A 21,500-nucleotide genomic window follows, 5' to 3' on the forward strand; every position below is an offset into this window, starting at 1 on the left:
CAGACACAAAGTTTATCAGTTCTCTAAGTACTTGTGAGGCAGTCAAGTCATTTAAACTCTCTGTTTTCTTTCCATGAAGAGATCAATCTCTTGCATTCATCACTCTAACACGAAACCTTTCCTCACCTGCTGTGAGGGAGGGTGGCTGGATGAAGGATTTTTCATGCCAGCTCTCATCATAATGTGAGAATCAGGAGAATGAGACGGTGCTTTTGAAAAGGTTTATAATGAGTTATAGCTGCTTTAAGTGTAAATTTAGACAACAGATCAGTTTAGGGGAAGGGAGAGGGGAAATGCTGTGGCTTCTAATCTGTATCCCCTCTTGCAGAGCTGAAGGTGTAATGAGAACAATGGCTCCTGAAAAGCTGCTGAAGAGTATGCCAATATTACAGGAACAAATTGATGCACTACTTGAATTTGATGTATGTATTGAAGCTGACCTAGCATTAACGCTGGGCAACAACTTATAGCTGCTGCATTTTAGTGAACACATTTCGCCTTGTAGGTAATGTTTTATTGATCGTTCCGTCATTTGGGCCAAAAAATCCCCTTTTCAGTGTCCCAGTGAGGCAGATTGCACTTTTGGTTTTGTAGAGAGGGAAATTGGAGTTTCATCTTCTGTGTCAATGAGGGGAAGAAATGGACAAAATAAGGAGATTGAGCACTTTTTTCTGTCTCTTGGCAGAAGAGGGAAAAGCCCATTAGAATACCACATGTACATTGTTTGGCTTCCTCAAAATCTCCATCTGGTTTTCATCTGTAAACTAAATTGGCTAAAGGTTAATCTAGACTGTTCATAGAAATAAGTGTGTACAATATATTTATAGTGTCATGAATGTTCGTGGGATTGTTTATTTGACCTCGGGATAAAAGCAGGAATCAATTGTTGTAGGAGGTGCAGTGTAACACTTTGAAGAGGTCTTTGAAGGAATCTGTCATGAAGTTCTTCTGTTCTTGGTGGGCAGAAAGATACATTTTGAGGTGGAAGGCAGGACCCACTACAGCTCTCAGAGGAAAGCCTTAGAAATACATGTCTCGCTAATGAGTTTTTTATTCCTTAAATGGCATAGGAATTGTGATAGTGCTCTCAGAAGAGGAGATAGTTTTAAGGAAAGAAATACCTTTTAATAAATGACCACTTATTTTCTTCCCGAGTTCATGTGAGAACTGAAAGGGTCTTGACATCATTAACCCAACTGTGTTATCTTGTAGACTGTTGAGGTTTTCTTAAATTCTGCTGTAAACTGACAACTTTTGTCCTGTTTCATTAAAACTTTTTTAATAGCATATCTGCCTTCCTCTTGTTTGTGATAGGTGAAGGAGTCCAGACTAAGATGTTTACTGTTGATGTGGATACTCCTCTGCTATGGTGGATTGTTTTGGAGTGGTGAAGAAAGCAATCCTTGTTCTGCTAACCAAAACTTTTGTTTAGTGTCTTAGTGTGAAAGCTTCAGTGCTTGATTCTGTCTATAAAAGCATCAAATACCTGGTGTGAGCCAAAACTTCTGATTGCATTCAACACTTCTGTTGTAAATAACTGATATTTTATTTGTAGGTTCATCCAAATGAACTGACAAATGGTGTCATAAATGCTGCATTCATGCTTCTATTTAAAGATCTCATCAAACTTTTTGCTTGCTACAATGATGGGGTTATTAACTTACTAGGTAAGTAACCTTGAGTCTTTATCTTACATACCACAAGTGTGTGAATGACAAGTTTCCTATCTGCTTCAGATTTTTTTACTTAGCTTACATGAAGACTACATTTTTCTTGACTGTTCTGTTCTGTTCTGAAATGAGACAATTTTAAGCTATAACCTCTTACATTAGTGTTCATCTGAGGCTGGATTGTCACATGCCTTTAAAATTGTGCAGATGTATACTTGAAGACACTGACCATCTCTGTGCTTAAATGAATGTACAGTGCTATGCAAGCATGCGTAATATGTCCTGCAAAGTTAGCAGCCTTTGCATTTTTAAGATGCCAGCATTCCTCTGTTATATATCACAGAATCAATTAGGTTTGAAAAGACCTCTGAGATCATCAAGTCCAACCTATGACCGAAAACCACCATGTCAAGCAGACCACGGCACTGCATGCCACATCCAGTCTTTCATTAAACACCTCCAGGGATGGTGACTCCACCACCTCCCTGGGCAGCCCGTTCCAATGTCTAACCACTCTTTCTGTGAAGAATTTCTTCTTAATGTCCAACCCAAACTTACCCTGGTGCAGCTTAAGACTGTGTCCTCTTGCCTGTTGCTGATTGCCCCCACCAGGCTACAGCCTCCTTTCAGGTAGTTGTAGAGAGTGATAATGCTGTGTGGTAGCCTTGTATGAAGTAATGTACTCCTTAATAACATTCCTTATCTGTCTGAAAGCATGACTGCCAAAACTGGAACTCCTCCAGAACCCTACCTACCATCAGCTTACAAAGCGTATAGGAGGCTGTGAGCATGTTCTGAAGCTCAGGCAGTCTGGTGTGATCATCAAAATGAAACACTTTAAGCTGTCCCTGTAGAAGGCTTTCTTATGATGTCTAAATCCAGGGGTAGTTGTAAACTGCAGGAAACATAACTGACCCTGTAGAAAATGAGCTTCAACTGTTAAAATTTGTGAGCACTGCAGCTGGTCTATAAAGACAGCTAAAAACTCAGATTGCTTGGTCAACATGACTGACCTAAAACTGTCTGCAACTAGAACAGGAAGAAACAGGCATTATAGCAGTGTTACAGTGACTGAACAGGCAAAAAGATGTTCCTGAGCTGTAAAGCTCAATATCTTCTTTATCCATGTTTCAGTGCTTTCTGGTGGTTTCATAAAAGTAAATCCCATGTGTTTAGACTGAAACTGTAGGCATGGGAAGCTTATGGAGCATATACAAATGTGTTGGGCATAAAAATTCAATTAGACAAGTAGACAATTTCACTGTCTACTGCTACTTAAAGTGTAAGTTCAGGTTGAAATATGTGGCAGCTGTGTTTAATAATGGCCACAAATGAAGTTTAGAGAGCTACTTAAGTGAAAAAGGTAATGTTCTTTGGACTGAAGGCAGTGTGGAAGAGGATATAATATATGTATAAGTATCCTTAATTATTTTGAGCTTTAAGTTTGGTAGCTACATCACCTGCTTTTTAATCTTTAAGTAAATGGTTTACATCACATGCAATGCTGTGGCTGGTTTGGGTGCAATTTTATGGTCTGTACAATTCTTTAGCAGCTCAGCAAGCCCAGCTTCTAAATTCTACTAAGGACTAGGAATGCCACTAAATTAGTGTCCAAGTAGAAAAATGTTAATGTAGTGCCATATTCTTGAAACGTGATTTTTCTGAGAACTAAAGTTACTGATGAATGCAGACCTAATGTAAGACTTCTTAACTGAAATTTGTCAAATTATTTCTGTAGAGAAATTTTTTGAAATGAAAAAGGGACAATGTAAAGATGCTCTTGAAATCTACAAACGATTTCTAACTCGAATGACCAGAGTATCAGAGTTTCTTAAAGTTGCAGAGGTAAGTGACTTCCCATCTTCTGGAGTCTGGCACTTAAATATTTTGTGAATTTTTTAGCACCAATATAAAATATTAATTGCACTTGTTAAGCATCTGTTTCAATGTGTATAAATGTATAAAAGTCCTTGAATCTGCTTGTTCAACTCTTCTTGAAGTAGTTAAGTCCTGATTAGGATGTCCATGTGTCTCTATGGTGCAGCCAGCCTCAACTTTCCTGATTAACGTAAGAGATGACATGATTTCAAACGTACCAATGTTTCTGAGAAATGCTGTAATAAATGCATACTTCTAGGACAGGGTTGAGCATTAGAGGAAGATATAGCAATTAGTAATAAAAGCATAATTATTTTGTGAGTCTGTTTTTTTTAGTCTTTGCAGCCAACATCTAATTAAGTGGAATGTGAGATTTTCTGGTTTTGTTCCTTGTTATCATCCTCTTATGTGGATAATAGGAATATTACATGGTTAATTAACTCCTTTGCTGGGTTCTCATTTGTAGTAGTTGGCTCTTTGGCAGAGCATGCACATTTGCCATGTTTCGTACTTCATCGTAATGGACAGTAGTAATGAGCTGAATAAAAAGTTTGTTTCTTTGCTAATTTACTTATCTCTGAAGGCCTGATAGATTCCCTAGTGACTTGCACTGTCAGATATGAGTATTGAATCTGAGGGAGTAAAGTACAGTAGAGACATAGGTCAGCTTTGCTGGACAGAGGTTATAATGACTGTACTTCAGGATTACCACGTGCAGTGGAGCTTGCTGTTCTGCAAAAGCCAAACCAACAGTCACTCTGAAGAACCAGAGTGCAGCAACAGGGCAATTAATAGAAGATTTGCTGACTTAGACCCTAACTTGTTTTATTGGAAATGCTAGCAGAGAATGGCAGAACAAACGAGTCACTTGAGCTTTAGCATTTTTTTGAAGTGATGTCTTCTAGGTTTTTCTCACTGACTGAATTTCAGAAAACTTCATTAGGATAGGCAGGTATCTGGATAGTCTGTGTTTAGCAGTTCACTACTGCTGTCCTCTGAGACAACAGGGTATTGCAGTATGGAGTATGAACTTAACCTGTGTGAAATAGAGCTCCATTTATTAATAGTTTTATTTTAAATGGATATTTAATTTGTGGGAGGGGGGAAAAGACTGATGCAGGTTGTTGGAGGTAGCTACTGGGAAGACGAACATTGCTTTCTAAATTTGTAGTATTTTTCTGAAGACAGAGGGTGTTATAGCTTGAAGAGCAGTTCTACTCAAAATTAATGCCTGCTGCAGTGGAATAATACACTTAAATTTTCCCTTTACTCTTTTATATCCACAGCAAGTTGGAATTGACAAAGGTGATATCCCTGATCTTACGCAGGTAAGCTTCTCTTGTAGTGTTTTTGGATCTGTGTAATAACTAAAAGTTATGTAATTTGAAGCACACCAGGAATATAAATGTTGGTAGGAAGTTATAGCACCTAACATGCTGGAGCTGCTGGTCCATTTTCAGTATCACTTGCAAAGTTGGGTGCCTGGCTTTGAGTTTAATGTGGAAAGGATATTTACTTAGAGGAAGAGGTCCATACTGAAGAATTCACCTGTGGCAGTTTTGATGCCAATAAAATTGGAACAGAAAAGCAGCCCTAACTGCTTAATGGTTGTAAACTCCAAGTGTTCATATAGTTTTTGTTATGTAGTTTTTGAAAGCTTCTTGAAAGCCTGGTTTAAATCAGCATCAGAATAGTGGCTCTTTTGGTTAAAAAGCCACTTAAAAATTCTGAAAGTAAGACATTATGAGGGGGTGGAGAGTTTTAATCTTTATAGATTTCAGATATTATGAGGCTATGAAGTCTGGCCACTCTTTCGGCAGAGGAAAGTAGTGTGTGGAATACTAGACCACATTCTGAAATAGCTGATGTAGTATATTCACCTAACCCTGTGCCTCAGGGGCTCTTTTTTTAACACAGTCCAGTCCTTAAAACCAGAAGAATTCACCTTAAACTCAGTTAATGAAATAGGCTGTATAAATTTCTGTGGCACTTCTGTCTGCTTCTGCTTGCACCAGCCTGCTCTGCACTGTCAGTGCCACACTTGTTCAGCAGCACCTTAGTTACTGCTACCAGATGGTCCCTTTCACCCCATGAACCAATACTTTAAAACAGAATAGTTCTTTTGGAAGGGGGGGATCTGCAATGATGCAACTGCCTGACCACTTCAGTGGTCTTCTCAGGTAGTCCCTCATAACTGTATTCTCCCAAAGGCTGCTTGGGACTCTCACTTATTAAGGCTAATCTGCAACATGCTGTAGCTTGTGTCTAAGACCTAGGCTGCGTATTTCAGTGATAAATAAATAAAAGGTGAATAATAAAACTGAATTTCAGTTAATAACTAATACATAATTTGTATGTAGTATCAACTTAGGTATACTAAATTCTTATAGCAAACCATGGCAGTAGTCAGTAGTATTCTGCAAGAAGTTAGTTGTGTTGATACTCAATATGTGTACATACTCTCTAAATGCAAACAAGTGGCACAAAAGTGTAATTCAAGTTGACAGTTGTCATTTTTGGACTTTGGCTGCAAAGTTTTGAAGGCTAAGGAGGCATCTTGGCAGTTAAAGATCTTGTCTCATTTTTATTTACTAGCTGTTCTAAAAGTGTGACAGTTTTGCCCCTAATAGCTAGTGAGGAACTCATATCTAAGATTCTAGCATGATGCTGACTGATAGATGTTGAAGCAGTATTTAGAAGAAATTAAGCAATGCTCAGTTTTGCAAATTTGGATGCTGGATAGTATTTACTTCCCTAATTGTTGCCTCTGGGTAGAAATTTTCTGAAGCTTCCTCTCTCTGTTTGATGGATAAGTTTTTATTACCTTGTTGGCTTTTAAGAAGCCTGTGAATAATATGTTGGAAAGCTATTTAAAGTGTCTAGAGGTAACTGGTAACAGGAAGTCATGGACTTTTTTTTTTTTTTTGAAACATAGATTATCCTTACATGTTTAAGTAGCACAACTTCTATCTTACACTGCAGCCTTTTTGAATATGTAGAAGTCTGAATCTCTCTGGATTTTTTTAGTTTGTTTTACCTTTGTTCTTCTTTTTCTTGCTGCTGGAGAATTCTTATAACTAAGTCACTTATGTTTAACCAATTCTTTATTATGCTCCAATGAACTGAAAATTAATAAATGCACCTATAAAAGCAACAAGGTCAAGATGTTTCTGCATTGCACATGTACGTGGGAAATATTTAAACTCAATCTGTCATTTAAGACTATTTTGAGCATTTTAAATTTCTACATGTGTTAAGTTACTGAGTTTAGTGCCAAAATTAATATGCAGACACTGCAAGTACACTTGACTGTGCATTAGTACTAGCAGGTAATAAGCATCCTGAAATATCTGATTCATCCAGCCAGCTGGCTTTTCAGCATAGGAGCAGCAAATAGTCTGTTTTCAAGCATTGCAAACTGAGTTGTTTGATGAATATGTCTGCCCTGAAATTAAAGATGTTATTTATGAAAAACACCATAGGTATTGCTGTCAGGAATTGTGGTTGCTCTCAAAGAGACTGATAAAGAGAATTCCCTGTTTAGAGATGTACCACTGATGAACTCGCAACCCTGATGAAATATTTGACTATTATATGCTACTGTATCTCTCAAGAGTTTCCTCTCTGCTTATTGATCTTGTAGGAGTCTACTTACCCGGACTCCATTTTTATACTGGAGTAGCTAAGCCTAGTGTGCATTTATGGCTACTTTTTCTATCTGCTATTGTAACACCAAGTGCATGCCTCAGGGTGTTGGCTGACCACAAAGAGGTTGCTTAAAATAAAACCTAAGACCAGGGAGGCTTGAAAAAGCTTAGTTTTTTTATAGATTTCTAAAATAGTAATCTTTCTGCATTTTGAGCTAGCTGCACAGTAACCTGTGCCAGGCTACCATTTTGAGAAGAAACACCCGTGAGGTTTTGTGATGATGGGAGTCTCGAACCAAAGGTAGCTGCTTCTGGGGACATTGAGGAGGACTTTTTGTTTTGTTTAGGCTGCAAATGCTGTCTGATTCTCTGGTCTTGAAGGAGGTGTTGGAGTTCTGACTGAAAGCAAAACTCAAAGTGTGACCTTGAATCTATTACTCTTAAAATTAACCCTGTGGGTGCCTGTGCTGTTGTCAATGTTTAGCACTGATTTAAAGCATGATGAGCAGTACATCCTGGATTTAAGCTTCAGGCGCTGTGCAGTGGAGGTAAATGTTTTCTCTCTGCAAATCTGGACACAGTATTATCTTTCTAAAAACTGCCTTTGCCTGAATATTTCTAGCATAAAAATCCACTATTTCCACAGTGATGTAAATAAAACAACAGCATGAGCGTGAACATGGTGGACTTCAGGGAGGCTGGTGCTGGATGTCAAAGTATGGTCAGGTTAATGCAATACATTTAGGTGTGTATCTTTCTCTTTGCTTTCAAGGCTCCTAGCAGTCTCATGGAGACCCTTGAGCAACATCTAAACTCACTGGAAGGAAAAAAACCTGGCAACAAGTAGGTATATATGTTGTACCATGTATTTAGGCATAATAGTGACAATGTGAGATTAGTTGATGTTTAGGTTTGCCTCCTCTAATCTCCTTTTGTTACTTCTCTAGAAAATAAGAAAGATTAGGCTTTTCCTTTCCCTTAAAAAGTCCTCTTAATGGCAACCTTTTTTAATTACGGGGGGTGGGGGGAACACGCAGAAGAAGTAAGACACTTTCCAAAAAGAAGTAAAATTACCTGAGGAAAACTCTTAGAAGGAGCTGGGGTTTTGCCTGCTGCTAAGGTTTTTATCATCAAAATCTATTTGTTTTCTAATGGTTTTGCATCTTCTCACTAGATACTTGTCATGGCTAAGTCTAGGAAGGATTAAGCTAAACCTGTGTTTTCTCTTTTACTGTTGCTTTCCTTGTGATTTAGTGAAGGGTAAGTACATATGTTTACATATCACTTGCATGCATGCATGATTGTATGGGTTTTTTTAAGATGGCTTGAAAACTTTATAGAAATAGATATTTTCTTTAAAATGAGCTAACCTGTTCCTTGTTTTTTTATGTAGTCATTAGGTTATTTTTTGTCATTTCTAATTTTTTGTCATCTTCTAATCAGTTCTACAGCTCATAGGACTTACCCAATTCGAGTAACTTATAGGATGGATGATAGTTCAATACTAGTGAAGTTTTATCTCTAATGCCTCCTTTCATCTATTAGATCAAAGCAGCTCTAAAAATATGTAGCAGTATTTTGGTGCCTCATAATAATGAAATCAAACAAACGCACTGACATACATTTGAACTTACAATTGAAGCTCTGTCAGTTATTGTTAGTGTGATTTTTGTGCATGTGGAATAACTTTCAGCTTGAACTTTCCAACTCACTGTTTTCATACTTTTAAATACTGTTATTTTCAAGTAACTTTGACTTTCTTTAAAAGAACAGTAGGCTGAAAACTTGCTGACACATCCTCAGAAGACTTATGTTAGATAACTGCTTCAGTATTGGTGGTGTTCTGCTGCTGTTGCATGGGTTTATAATGTGGTGACATCTTGCCCCAGTATCTCTTTTCTACTGGCTCCTGTAGGCCCCAGAGCAAGACATTTGCATGCATCTCTGCCTTTCCCCATTTAGTAGAGCTTATTTAAAAGGCAGAATAATCTTGTGGTATCAGTTAGCTTAAAAGATTTGTTTAAGATTTGAAGTAAAATTTGCATTTCTTGTCTAAAGCGGCACATGGACTTCTGAAAAATGGAGAGGGCATGCAATTGTAGAGATTTTCAGAAAGCTTTCATGCTTAGTTTTTGGGGTTTTTATGGGAGTTTTGATGACCAGAAACATAGTTTCCAAAACTGTACTTATCTGAAACACCCCCCCTCCGCTTTTTTTTTTCCTAGATCTGGAGCTCCTTCTCCTCTGAGCAAGGTAAATACTGCCAGTTGCTGTATTCTTGTTCAGGTGATATACTTTAGAAAATCATGAGGGCGTAATGATGATGTCCATGTCCTAATCTGCTTTTGATACTTTGTCACCTGGGCCCTACCTAATTGACAAAATTACATCTTTTAATGGCTTTGTAAATAATGGCCCCATAAGAGCGTGTCACTGATCTGAAGGGCTGCAGTGCTTGTACCAGTGAAGGATGCTAAGGAACTTTGCCAGGAATTGTTGATCACTCTTTTTGAGAGCTTAAAATATACGCACATTTTTATCTCAACTTTTTTTTCCTTGCCCTCCCCCTTAATCCTTATGTCAGTGAGAAATTTACTCCATGGCATTTCTCTTCCAAATCCTTCACTCCATTTGCAGCTTTTTAGGAGGATGGTCTGACTCTTTTAAAACCACATTCATGTGAAAAGCTATAAGGAAAACTTTCATCTGATATATCTAGTTTCAGAAATGACCTTTATTAGTGAGACTGCTGACCTTAATGTAAAGCAAGAGTTGCTAGTGAAACTGTCTTGGTTTGAGTGTCAGATAAAGTAATGAGCTTTATGGTGTTAGTAATCGTAGCTCCTGGTATCCCTGGAGCGTTGCCAGGTGCCATAGCTCAGTGTCTAATAATGGGTGTTGCACGAGAAAAACTCAATGAAATCTTCTAAATCTTAGGGAGGCAGCTCAATGGTTGATTCTAGTGAAAGCTCTTATGTTTATGAAAAGCCATCTACAAAAAACCACAACAAAAACAAGTAAAACCAACAAAAAACACCCGCTCTCCTGTTTAATATGATACCACTTGGTGAGAACTACATGATGGCTCAGAAAGTGTTCTTATGACTTTAACCCTCTCTTCCTTGATGCAAACGAGGGATTTGGACCACTCTAGTTTCAAACCTTAGTAAAGCTTTGAGGAGAGTCTAGAAGGCTTATATCTACTGCTAGAGTTAGAATGATGGGACACCATAGAAGAACTCAGAGGAAAATCTCTTCAAATTTGCCATTGTTTTTGCTTCTTGGAAGTGGTCAGAATGGCAAGCAGTACTAAAATTAGGGCTTGTTTTCAGTTGTTAGGAAAAGTATCTCTCTAGCATGTGAGATGTTGTAACAAAGCTTGTAGTATCTTTTAGAATTAAATTGACACCTTTCAAGGTAACTTGAGTCTTCAAGTTCACTGAAGAGTTGCGATATGCTTTCCTGAGTGTCTGTCCTTGCCATACTTAAAGTATCTTTATTGAGAATTGGAGGAGCTGATGAGGCAAAGTCATAGGCTGAGCTGTCTTGTATCTTCCCAAGGACTTAACCTTCAGTGCTGTTGATGGCTCTTTAAACTCTTTTCTGAAAGTTTTACGAACAAACTTTTAACTTGTTTCTAACCATTTCTCTTCTGCCACCATTTCTGTGGTTAGAGTACTAAGGTGCTGTTGTGGACAAACAGCTATTTCATTCCATATGAAGGGTCTGACAGATGCAGAAGCAAACCCTGTAGAAACTTAGTTCTTTCTTTGTAGTCACCTTGGAGTTTCTCAGCTTCACTACCATCTGAAAACTTAGCCTAGTCTTTCTTAAATTCTTTCAAAGGAGGGAACAGCTCACAATAAAAAGACCTGATGTTAAAATTGGGTTTTTAAAATATGTGAATCTGTGCATGAATTGTTTGTGGAGAAATGCTGGTATATTGAATTTATATTTAAAATATTTCTCCAGTCTTCTCCAGCCACAACTGTTACATCTCCTAGTTCTACTCCAGCAAAAACTGTTGATACATCTCCTCCAGTTGATCTTTTTGCTACTTCATCTACAGCTGCTCCAGTCACGTAAGTTTAAAAGTTGTATTTGAGTTACTGAGCTGGTAGGTGCCAGTCACACTTGTAACAGGGGACTTGCCTCAAAAGTTTTGCTTATTTTACAGGTACTGTACACCAGTATTCAATAGGTTACATTTTTCTGCTGGTATAGATCACAAATAAACTCTTAACACAAAAAAAATAAATTAAAAGTTATGGCTACTCTGATTTGCTTGCAGCGTAGTAGTGATGTTGTACCATTCCCAACATAAACTTCTAATTGAATAGACTGAAGTAATGTGCAAATCCAGAGTAGTCTTTGCTGACCTTCAGGATTCTGTTTCTAAAACTTCTGAATTAATATTCCTTTTTCTTGCTGTTCCAATCAGTTAATGAAGCACAAAGATAATGAACTTTTGGAGGTTAAAATAAAAAATAAACATTTGACCTATGAGAAAATCCGAACCTTGCTTTCCAGTCAAAACCAGAACTGCTGTTGCTCATTGTAATGAGCAGAAGTGATAGAACTCTAGAGGTCTAAAAACCTCTGAGCTTGAACCGATGGTCTGAAGATGTAACTGACTTAAGTTAAATGTCAAGTGAAGAACTTCACTGAAGAAAGAGCTTCCACTGTTTGTTACTTAAATGTTCTAGATGAACAGGACCTGGTTTCCTAAGTAAATATCTGACTGGCTTAAGCCACTGAAGTTTTACCAACTCTGTCCTAGCTAATGTCTGTTTATTACCTGGAAATGCAGGTTTATTGATTTTTGACATGCATGATGGAATATTGAAGTAGAGTGGAGATGGTTTCAGCCACAGTAGTTATTTACTCTGTTTTTAGGGACCACATGGGATTTTGAATTTTTTGTTTTGGGTGTTGTGGTGGGGTTTTTTTCAGATTTGTTGGGTTTGGGTTTGGATTTATTTTTTTTTGGAATTGTAAGTCCCATAGATGTGTTGCAATGTCATTATCAAGTAATGGAAGTAAGTTAGGGTCCCATCCTGGGTTATAATGGGTTCTTGGCACTCACTGCACTAGGGGTGTTTATGGCCACTGCTCTAATCCTAAACCTGAAAAAAAGGTGTCTCTGTTTCATCAGTAATCCAAACTAAGGGTAATTCCTATAATTCAATTGTGACTTTTTAAAAAAATTTGATTGAAATGGATAAATTCCTTCAGTATCTATTATCCCTCTTCCTTTTCTTGGCAGTGCTTCCAAACCATCCAGTGATCTTCTGGATCTTCAGCCAGATTTTGCCGCTACTGGGCAGGCAGCTCCAGCACCTGCTCCTGCTGCTGCTGCTGCTGCTGCTGCTGGAGCCACATCATGGGGAGGTAGAGAAACCTCACTGTCAGCATCTCTTCTTGCACTCTCCATCTTGCCTAGCTGAACTGAAGTCTAGCCCTTTCTCTGCTAGCACAAGATGTTCCCAGCTCCCTCCCAGGCTTCTGCTGACCTGTCAGGCAGGCATTCCTTTGCAGCACAAGGCTACTTCTTCTTTCCAGGGATATGCATAGTAGTATAAGCTGCTTATAAGGGCCTGGCTACAAAGCTGGGGGGAGCCAGGATTATGTGACTAAAAGTGAGCAGGAGGGGGATGGATGAAGGGGAACAGGTAGGGTAGGCACTTCAAAACAGAAGAACTAGAACTGCTCATGTGCTTATTGGAAAAGTGAGGGCAGAAATCAACTCTTCTGTTCATAAAGAAAAGCCCACAGATCAGTAGGAGGAGGATCAAAAATACATTTTAAAATAGAAATGCGTCTACAGCAAATGGTGGCAACTTAGTTCTGTTGCAATTGCGATTACCTCTGACAACCCTTAACATATTTTAATAAAATACCTACCTTGTCTGCTTAGAATAATAATATAACAACAGAAATAGAGGGCTAACTGCTTTCAAACAGGAATGCCTAACCAGCTTTCTGGAATCAAAGCGCTGTGGTGAACTGAGCCTGTTGTTCCAGGCAGCCCCAGCAGCTGGTGATCTGAAGAGGACCGCAGTAAATGTAGGCAGTGTTCACTCCTGTCTTGTTAAGACAAGGAATTAGGCCAGTAATTGTGATTTAACTTACATAGTTGTAAACCCACTGTAGTACAATCTTAAGAGATCTTGTGTGGCAGCTTAATGAACTAATCAGCCCTCTCACACGAGGAATGCAACACTGAGTCATGTTGACTCTACTATCAGTGCTAATCCGATGGTTTCTGCATTCCCTATTTCTGTTCTTAGTTTTAGTTCATTAAAGATGACACTGTATCTCAGCCACTGCATTATGATAGGGATAGCTATGGCTTTCATGTAGACCATGTTTTGCATATTCCAGTTTAATCTGTTGAATTGATTTTACTTTTTCACAAATGTCAGTTTTATTAATGGAAATGTAATCTTACCCAGAAAACAAGACCAAAGATTCATCTATTCTAGGATGCCTGGGAATAATTATTCTCCAGTTTTTTGATTGCATCCTATTTATCTTACTTTGTCATCACCAAGCACTGAAATACAAGCTTTTGAGATACTTGAAAGAGCTTGAAGGAGCTAAATTTTTTAAGCAGTTGCTCATTTCTGCAATAGAAATATAAATAAATAGCCAGTAATATTGTAAAGTATTGATTTGCATAGAAATTGAAAGCTGATTTATTTGTTTTTTCTGCTTTTTGAACAAAACACCTGTGGTTTGGAACTTAGGTGTTTTTATTCTTCTGAATTACTGAAAACTTTAAAATTGACTGGTAATGCACCTACTCCTCTTATTCCGCAATAGAAAAGGACAGCTATCTCTTTTCCTTTGGCCAGGATTATCGCTACCCTCATCAAGTATACTTCAGTCTTATTTTTCAGAATAGCATTTTGGTAACTTAGTAAGCTTCAACTTTGTCTGTTTTACTACTGGCAGGAGTCCAGTCCACGTATGATGACCTGTTACTGCACTGGAATCTTGCCTTTTTCTTTTTTTGTTTACATTTTTCTTTTTTAAACTCTCTTGAAGAATTGCCAAACACCATGTCACACATGCATAAATTGAGAACTAAAAAGGCTTTTCTGTGAAACTACTGGAATTTCCATTAATATTTTATCTGATAATGAGAAAATCTTTGAGCCCATGCTAAAGGTTGTTTATTCCCTTATTTAAACTAAATCTGCAGAGTGAACCTGGTAGTGATTATTAATTGTACAATCTCATAGGTACTACACAGCCTTCTAATCAGTGCAGATGAAGCCACATCAAAAATAGTGCATCTAGTTCTGAGCTCTCCTGTTTAAGGTGGAGGGGCTTGGCAGAGGGCTACCAGGATTCCAGAAATCTGGATGACTTTTCAGAGAGAGATTGAGGGAGCAGGGCCTCTATCATCTGGCAAAGAGGAGGCTAAAGTGGGCTCTTAATAGTCTACAACTACTTGAAGAGAAATTACAGAGTAGAGCCAAAATTTTCTTTGAAATGATAGTTAATTATAATGAAGAGCTTGAGTGGAAATGAGAAAAAAATTATTTCACTTGGGGGGTAAGACAGTACTGGAGCAGATTCCTGATGCAAGCTAGTGAGCTCTCCATTCTTAGAGATTTTTCAAGACCTGACTAGTCAGAGCCATGACTGCTCTGATTTGGTGTTGGGAATACTGTTGTTCTGAGCAGGAGGCTGGACAAGATAACCTTCCTTCCACTCAGGACTTTTGGGAGGATGTGGAACAGTGCCTCCATGCTACTTGAGGTGCTTACTCTTCTGGGCTAAAGCAAGTTAAGGTAGGAACTCATGAGGAAACAGTAGAAGAGAGAGGAAGTTGGAAGAAGTGCTACAGCTTGGAATAGCTAGAAGAATGTGAATATCAAATACTTCAAGATGCAGCATCAGTACATGTCAACAATAAATTATTTTGCTTTTCTCAGTCTCCCTGGCAGTGTAGATCCTATGTATTCTGGCATATACTGTATATATTCACTGTAGTGAATATACTGTATTTAGGTATATATACAGTATACATATACTACATTATCTAGCAAATGGACTATAACTTGTGATAATCTGCACTTCTGTGCTAACAGGAGATCATCAGAGTAGGGTCATATGTTGCCTGGAGCATACTGCAGGGTGAATAGATAGGCATTTGGCAGGTAAGCTAGACTATAGTATTACCAAAAATACAGTAGGTCAAATTCTGTGTCCTTATGAGGTCTGACTCGTGGATATAAAAGCAAATTGACTTAAATTTGTGCTCTGAACTACCTTGCAGTGTGCCTTAGAACATGGATTTTCTAATAGTATTGTTAATTTAATATTAATATACAAAAAATATTGGGTTTAATCAATCCCATTTTAACAGTAAGTGTAGGTTGTTGTGATGGATAATTGTAATTTCACTGTATTGAGATCTATAACATACCTGAATAACAAAAATGCATTGAAGAATAAGCTAATAGAACTTAAAAGTTTGCTAACAGTTGTTTATTTTAAGTCCAGCTGAGACATTCACCTGGTGTGCAGTAATGGGATACCAGAGTGCTGCATTTTTAATGTACTGTTCTGCTCTTTCAGAATGGTATTTTGACTTACCTCAGCTTGTGCAGTCAGTCTCAAGTAGAGCTCTCCCAAGGAACCAATTATGAAAACTGTAAAAAACCTACATGTGGGTTCTTGCTGCCTTTTTTACAAGTGTTGTAAAATAAGGACAAATTTGTGAAGATTGAGCAGTGCTTGCTCAAATCATTTTGCTTCCTGCATGCTGACCCGTAGTAAAGGATCTGGACTCTGTGCTTGCTGTTCAGTGTGGATCAGATGAGCCCATGGCCCTGTTATGTGTACAATGAGCAACACGGAGCTACTGGTTAGTAAATAGTTAGCTGGTGAGCTCAGATTATCCTAACTACAGAATTAAAATATAATAGGACAAACTCATTAGTTTTCACAGGTTTTTAAATCTTTTATGTAGTCAAAGCTTCTGTATTTGAGCTCAATCTGACTGATCTCAGAGGACATCAAATTGTAGGAAAGTCTGTCATTAAAGATGCTTCATTGGCTTCCAGAAACAATTGACTAAAGAACCAAAGTTGGAGCAGAACCAGTCTGCTTATGCTTACCCTTCCTTCCTGCCTTCCTGCCTGCCTGCCTCCCTCCCTCCCAACAGTTGTCCCAAGTCAAAGGATCACTACTTGTTTGTCTCTTACAATATATTCGTGGCACTAGGGATGTCATGTGTTATGTCCTGAAATAACACTGTATTTGTAAGCTGCTCTCTGCTAGAATACCCTGACTTTAGTGCCAGTTCTGTGAAGGTTTCTATTGATGTACTCATTCTGTTTTGAATAGTTATTAAACAGAATGAGCTTTGTCATGTCAGAATAACTTCCTGAATTTTAGAAAATCAAGTGTAGAAATTGTTTAACCTAGACATGTCACTTAGAATGAACATTTGGGTAATGAACATCTTCAATCTGGAAGCTCTACTAATTGGTCTGTTTCTTTATTCTGCTGTCATTTTAATGGACAATCATTAGACCTCTTGGGAGAGGGTGAGTACTATTTTTAATTTCTAAGACTTCTGAATGTTAAGACTCCTGAATAAGCTCCAGCTTTCTGGACTTGAGTGGTTGTGGTCTCTCTGCCTCTCCCCTTACTTTTCGCATTTGATCTTCATTATATGGTTGCATATAGATAACCTGGCTGCACTTTCCGGTGTTACCTCTGAGCCACAGATTTCAGATCCGTTTGCTGCAGAGCCTAGTGCAACTACTGCTGCAACTACTGATACTACAACTACTTCAGCTGCTGCCGCCACAACTACAACTGTTACTGCTGCCACTGCTGAAGTGGATCTCTTTGGAGGTTAGTTTGGTTCCTGTAGTGCACTACACCAGCTCATGAGGTAGATGAAGCAATATTGAGTTCAGCTGTTGTAACAAGGCATCTGATTTAACCAGCTGTAGCAGAGGTGCCTGTGTGTTGGATGCTAAATGGAACAGGAAATATAAACTGTCCAACTACCTCTTTTTTTGCTGTGCTAATAGACTCCTGTGCATATATGAAAAATGGAAAACTGTATACCTTAAGGCTGTTACCTTATGATTGAACAGCTAAGAACAGTAGTTCTCAGGTCCACACCAGGGTAAGCAGGTATTGTTTTCACATTATTCAATAACTATGCACTGTGCTATAATTTCTGGGAAAAGCAGCTGTGCTTTCATAGTTGAAGAGGATGGATATGGCAGTGTCCTGCCCCTTCATTACTTGTCACACTTCAGCTGTGCTGTGTTTCTTTTGAATATTTCCTACAAATATAGTATTGAGCCAGATGAAATTACTGTGTTTCAGCATTCTTGAGTCTGGGTAATATTTCACAAGGCATTAAAGTGGTGATGAACTTGCACTAAATGCCAACTATGTCAGTAAGGTATAGGAAACATATTCTTATAGTTTGGTTGTGCTCTTTCAGTCTTTAATGTTATCTGCTATCCACTTGAGTAAGAATTCTGACTGTATGTTGTCAGTTTTCTTGTCACTCCTGTGGAGCAGGAGGCTTCTCAACAGCATGTCAGAAATTACGTTTCTTGTCAACACTATGCCAGCCTAGTAATGGAGAATTCTTCCTGTTTAAAAACTGTTAACATTTTTAATATCACCTGACCACTGTATTTTTCTGTTTTTCTCTTCCATTGATGCATACTTTCAGCATGACAATCGGTGTCAGGAATAAGTAATAACTTACTGTAATTCAGTTTTCATAGCAAGTATCTTCTCTGTGGGGGTTGTTTATCTATCACTTCTGCTGACAGGAGTGCTGGAGAGGTCTCATACGTGAACAGTTTGACTACAAAGCTGTTTCCTAAAGACTGAATGTTCCTAGTTAGAATTTTTTTAGGACTGACTTCAGCAGACAGCACCAAACTATCCGCAATAAAAATGCTGAAAAGAGCTACGAAAGGAGTACAACTGCTACCTGCTACTTAGTCCTTCCTTTTACAAAGATTGATACTAATCCTAGTGCCACAGGATCGACCAGTTAACAAGCAATTTTAAAATAGTCATGGACAAGGTTCTGGATGCCGCTACCACTAGGAGCAAGAGAGAGTCTGATGCTGGTTACTCTCAGAAGCCTGTTGCAGAAGCCAAGACCTGTGCTCATCAACAGCCCTGCAGATGCATAGCATATGAAAGCTTTGGGGTCAAGCCAGTCTTGGATACAGCACTTTCAAATTGCATTATTAATTTAGCATAAATATATGACTTTTTTAAAAATGAAACTATAGTTAAATGGATAGAAATCACTGTAAACTTGCAACAGGATTAGAAAAACATGTGCCCATGACTTTCGTCCAGTACTGCAGCAACAAGATGCAACTTTTATTTCCTACCTTTACCACTGTTCTGTGCCTAGAGAAAAGAAGCTACTGCCAAATCATGTGTCTTCTTCCAGGCTTCTCAAGTGGCGAAGACCTGGATGTGTTTAGTTTCTAGAGATTTAACTTATCATTGGATAACTTAGTGATGCATATTAAGTGGAGTTGCCTTCACCCTCCAGTGTGGAAAGAATTTTATTTTTGCAGTATGCAGACTTCTGTGGCTTGATCTCTTCTTTTAAAGAGAATGTATTTTGTTGCTCAAATGCTATAAATCTCCAGTGGATTGTATGTTAGATGAATAGTGACTTTTTCCTGGATCACTTGAGGATGAAACAAGGTTCTATTATTTATGATAGCAGAAAACCTCTAGTTCTCAAGAAGAAAAATCTCTAAACACTCTCAGCAGTGGAGGTACTTTTGCAGTGCCTTTAAGACACCCACTGGCCAAACCCTTTTAAGATCCATGAGTCCATACTGAACTTCCATCTCTCTGCTCATGGTTTGGGGTTTTTTTGGTTTTTTGTTTGTTTTTCTTCTGAAGGCTGTGCTGTAAGTATATACTAGCATACTACACTAACATTCATTGTCACTTTAAGATTGTGTACAGTGCAAGAAGAGGTAGTTTTGGAGGCAGACACTGTTGCTCTATAGCTTTTGTGGTGTTAGACATGCTTACACTTAATGTGATTAAGTAGGTATTTGACCTTTGAGGTCTGCTGGAGATAGTTTTTGAGGTCACCTTAACTTCTTGCAGCTTGCCAGTGCTTTCTTGCTTCACATAGTTTCTTGTGGTGAAGTGTGGTAGGGGAAGGTACAGTGGCAGTGATCTCAGGAGAAAAAAGATAAAGAGTCTTCAGGGAGTGGCTGATTAGAGGAAGAAGCTGAAAGCTGCAGGAGAAAGGCAGCCATGCTGAGGGAAGAAGCAGAAGAGGAGGCTTTGGAATGGTTATTGACTGCTAACTCTTGCACTGTACTGCTGATACTTTAGCTGATAGGAGCCTGCATGCTTCCTAGGACTGGGATTTGTCTTTAAGACATAATCTCTGCATTATGTCTTCATCTCTAATACGGTATTGGAAAGCAGATGAAAAATGCAGAATTGATCTAGCATAGCTTTTTTAAAGAACTCGGTCTCATTAATGGACAAGCTCTCAGTTACCTTGAAGAATTCCTTATCATGTTTCTAAGATAAACAAGAGGAGGCTGTTTTCAAAGTGTGTCTGGAATCATTCCTTAGAGGGAGAAACGTAAAGGTGAAAGAAAAGCGAAAAACCTTGAAATGCCACATCTCTCAGTAATAGAATTTGGCACAATATGTTTGGACACTAGTAATGTGCTATTGAGTTACATGTTGTTGTGTGATTACACTCTAAGCAGTGCAAGTAACAAGTCATGGTAGACATTGTGCAAATGTCAATTGTTAGGCATTCAGATGACTTGAACTGTAAGTGGGCAGGAGAGCTATGGTTTTCCCTGTAAAGAAACTACAGGCCAAGTGTGAAGACTTTTGGCACTTGACGGCTAATGAATGTCCCTTATGCTGGAACATGCTGGTATAGTGAGGTAAGAATTAGTTTAAAAAACAAGAAAAAATTTTGCAGCATTATTATAATTTCATAGAATCATTAAGGTTGGAAGAGACCTTTAAGATCATCAAGTCCAACTGTCAGTTTCCTAGCACTGAGCCTAGTAGAATACTTCTTTTTAACTCAGGTCAGGTTCACCATGTCGAAAAGTAATGAAGGGTGATTGAAGAGGGGAAAAAACTGTGGAAACAGTTTCTCATGTACACTTTAGTTCTACAATCTTTCCCGTACTTGTGACTTTCTATAGATACGTTTCACTTGTTGCATAATACATTAAATAAGTCATCTGTATCATCATGTGTGAGTAACTTGTCATGTATTTGATGCTGTGGCATCAGATAAAACCTGAATTTATGAAATGAAACAGATCACTCTTCAGGAATGCTTATTTTACTGCAAACAAGGTGTATTGAACCACTACTTCAGTATTTCAAAACTTTAAAATGCCCTTGTTTGCATATGGTTTCAATAAGAATAATATTTATTAATTTAAATTTAATGCAGTACATAATACATACTTATCACTCCTAGTAAAGGTTTCATGCAGTGGGAACTTGCAAAGGTTTCAGCAACATCTCTAAGTTTTCATGATATCAGTGCATTCAAGTGAGAACCATATGTTACTTGATTCTAGAAGTCAAAAGCTAAATTGACTTTTGAAACAGAAGATGCAGAAATGTAAGGAATATAGTAAATGCTTTAAAAGGGGGAAGATCTCTTACAGTGCTGGATATGCAAATGTAGTGTTACTATGCCAATGTGGAGGAACAAAAAAAGAAAATAAACAGTCCTTTTTTTAATGATAAAATATGCAGACTAAATTGTATCCATTTCTGCATTCCATGCTAGATTTTAACAGAGGGCAAAGGGCAACTGTGCAGGTGCAGCAGAGGTTTTTGGAAAGCTTCAAAGAACTTGATAAGCGTTAACTTAAAAAAAAACAATGGCAAACCCTTAGTTTGAACTGTGAGTTGTAGGGTCACCTGTTCAGGTTGGTTTCTCTCGATGTTCCTATACGTTTCTTGAACTTCTCGGAGTAACTAGTATTAGAAATTCTTAATATGACTGTTTTTCCTTTAGATTACATTATGAACTTAGGTGTTTATCCCCTCTGCCATTTAACCCAAGTCTGATGCTAAACAAAATTATAATGCTTGGCAAGAACCTTATTCAGAAGTGTCAGTAAATAATACAGCTGGTGCCAAACTATCTGTTTCCTTCCATTTCTGGTCTGGAAGTAATTTGTGCCCACTTGAGTAACTATGACTGTTACATGTGGAACTTCAATAGCCTACATCTGTACAGGAATAGGTGTTACTCTGAGTC

General features: G+C 38.2%; 1 protein-coding gene across 5 annotated transcripts in view; it reads left to right on the forward strand.

The window, feature by feature from the left end:
• Positions 1 to 21,500, forward strand: part of SNAP91 (synaptosome associated protein 91) — a 65,170-nt gene that overhangs the window by 23,913 nt on the left and 19,757 nt on the right. For all 5 annotated transcript variants that reach the window (XM_027710159.2, XM_027710161.2, XM_039382242.1 and 2 more), the window contains exons 6-16: positions 329 to 422; positions 1,556 to 1,667; positions 3,409 to 3,515; positions 4,835 to 4,876; positions 7,968 to 8,038; positions 8,450 to 8,455; positions 9,421 to 9,448; positions 11,168 to 11,277; positions 12,462 to 12,586; positions 16,747 to 16,761; positions 16,904 to 17,074. In XM_027710159.2, coding sequence (XP_027565960.1) covers positions 329 to 422; positions 1,556 to 1,667; positions 3,409 to 3,515; positions 4,835 to 4,876; positions 7,968 to 8,038; positions 8,450 to 8,455; positions 9,421 to 9,448; positions 11,168 to 11,277; positions 12,462 to 12,586; positions 16,747 to 16,761; positions 16,904 to 17,074 — 881 coding nt within the window. The remainder of the gene's footprint in view (positions 1 to 328; positions 423 to 1,555; positions 1,668 to 3,408; positions 3,516 to 4,834; positions 4,877 to 7,967; positions 8,039 to 8,449; positions 8,456 to 9,420; positions 9,449 to 11,167; positions 11,278 to 12,461; positions 12,587 to 16,746; positions 16,762 to 16,903; positions 17,075 to 21,500) is intronic.

Source organism: Pipra filicauda, unplaced genomic scaffold (genome assembly GCF_003945595.2).
Source record: "Pipra filicauda isolate LSUMZ 115617 unplaced genomic scaffold, ASM394559v2 scaffold261_size1826302_pilon, whole genome shotgun sequence".
Classification (NCBI taxonomy): domain Eukaryota; kingdom Metazoa; phylum Chordata; class Aves; order Passeriformes; family Pipridae; genus Pipra; species Pipra filicauda.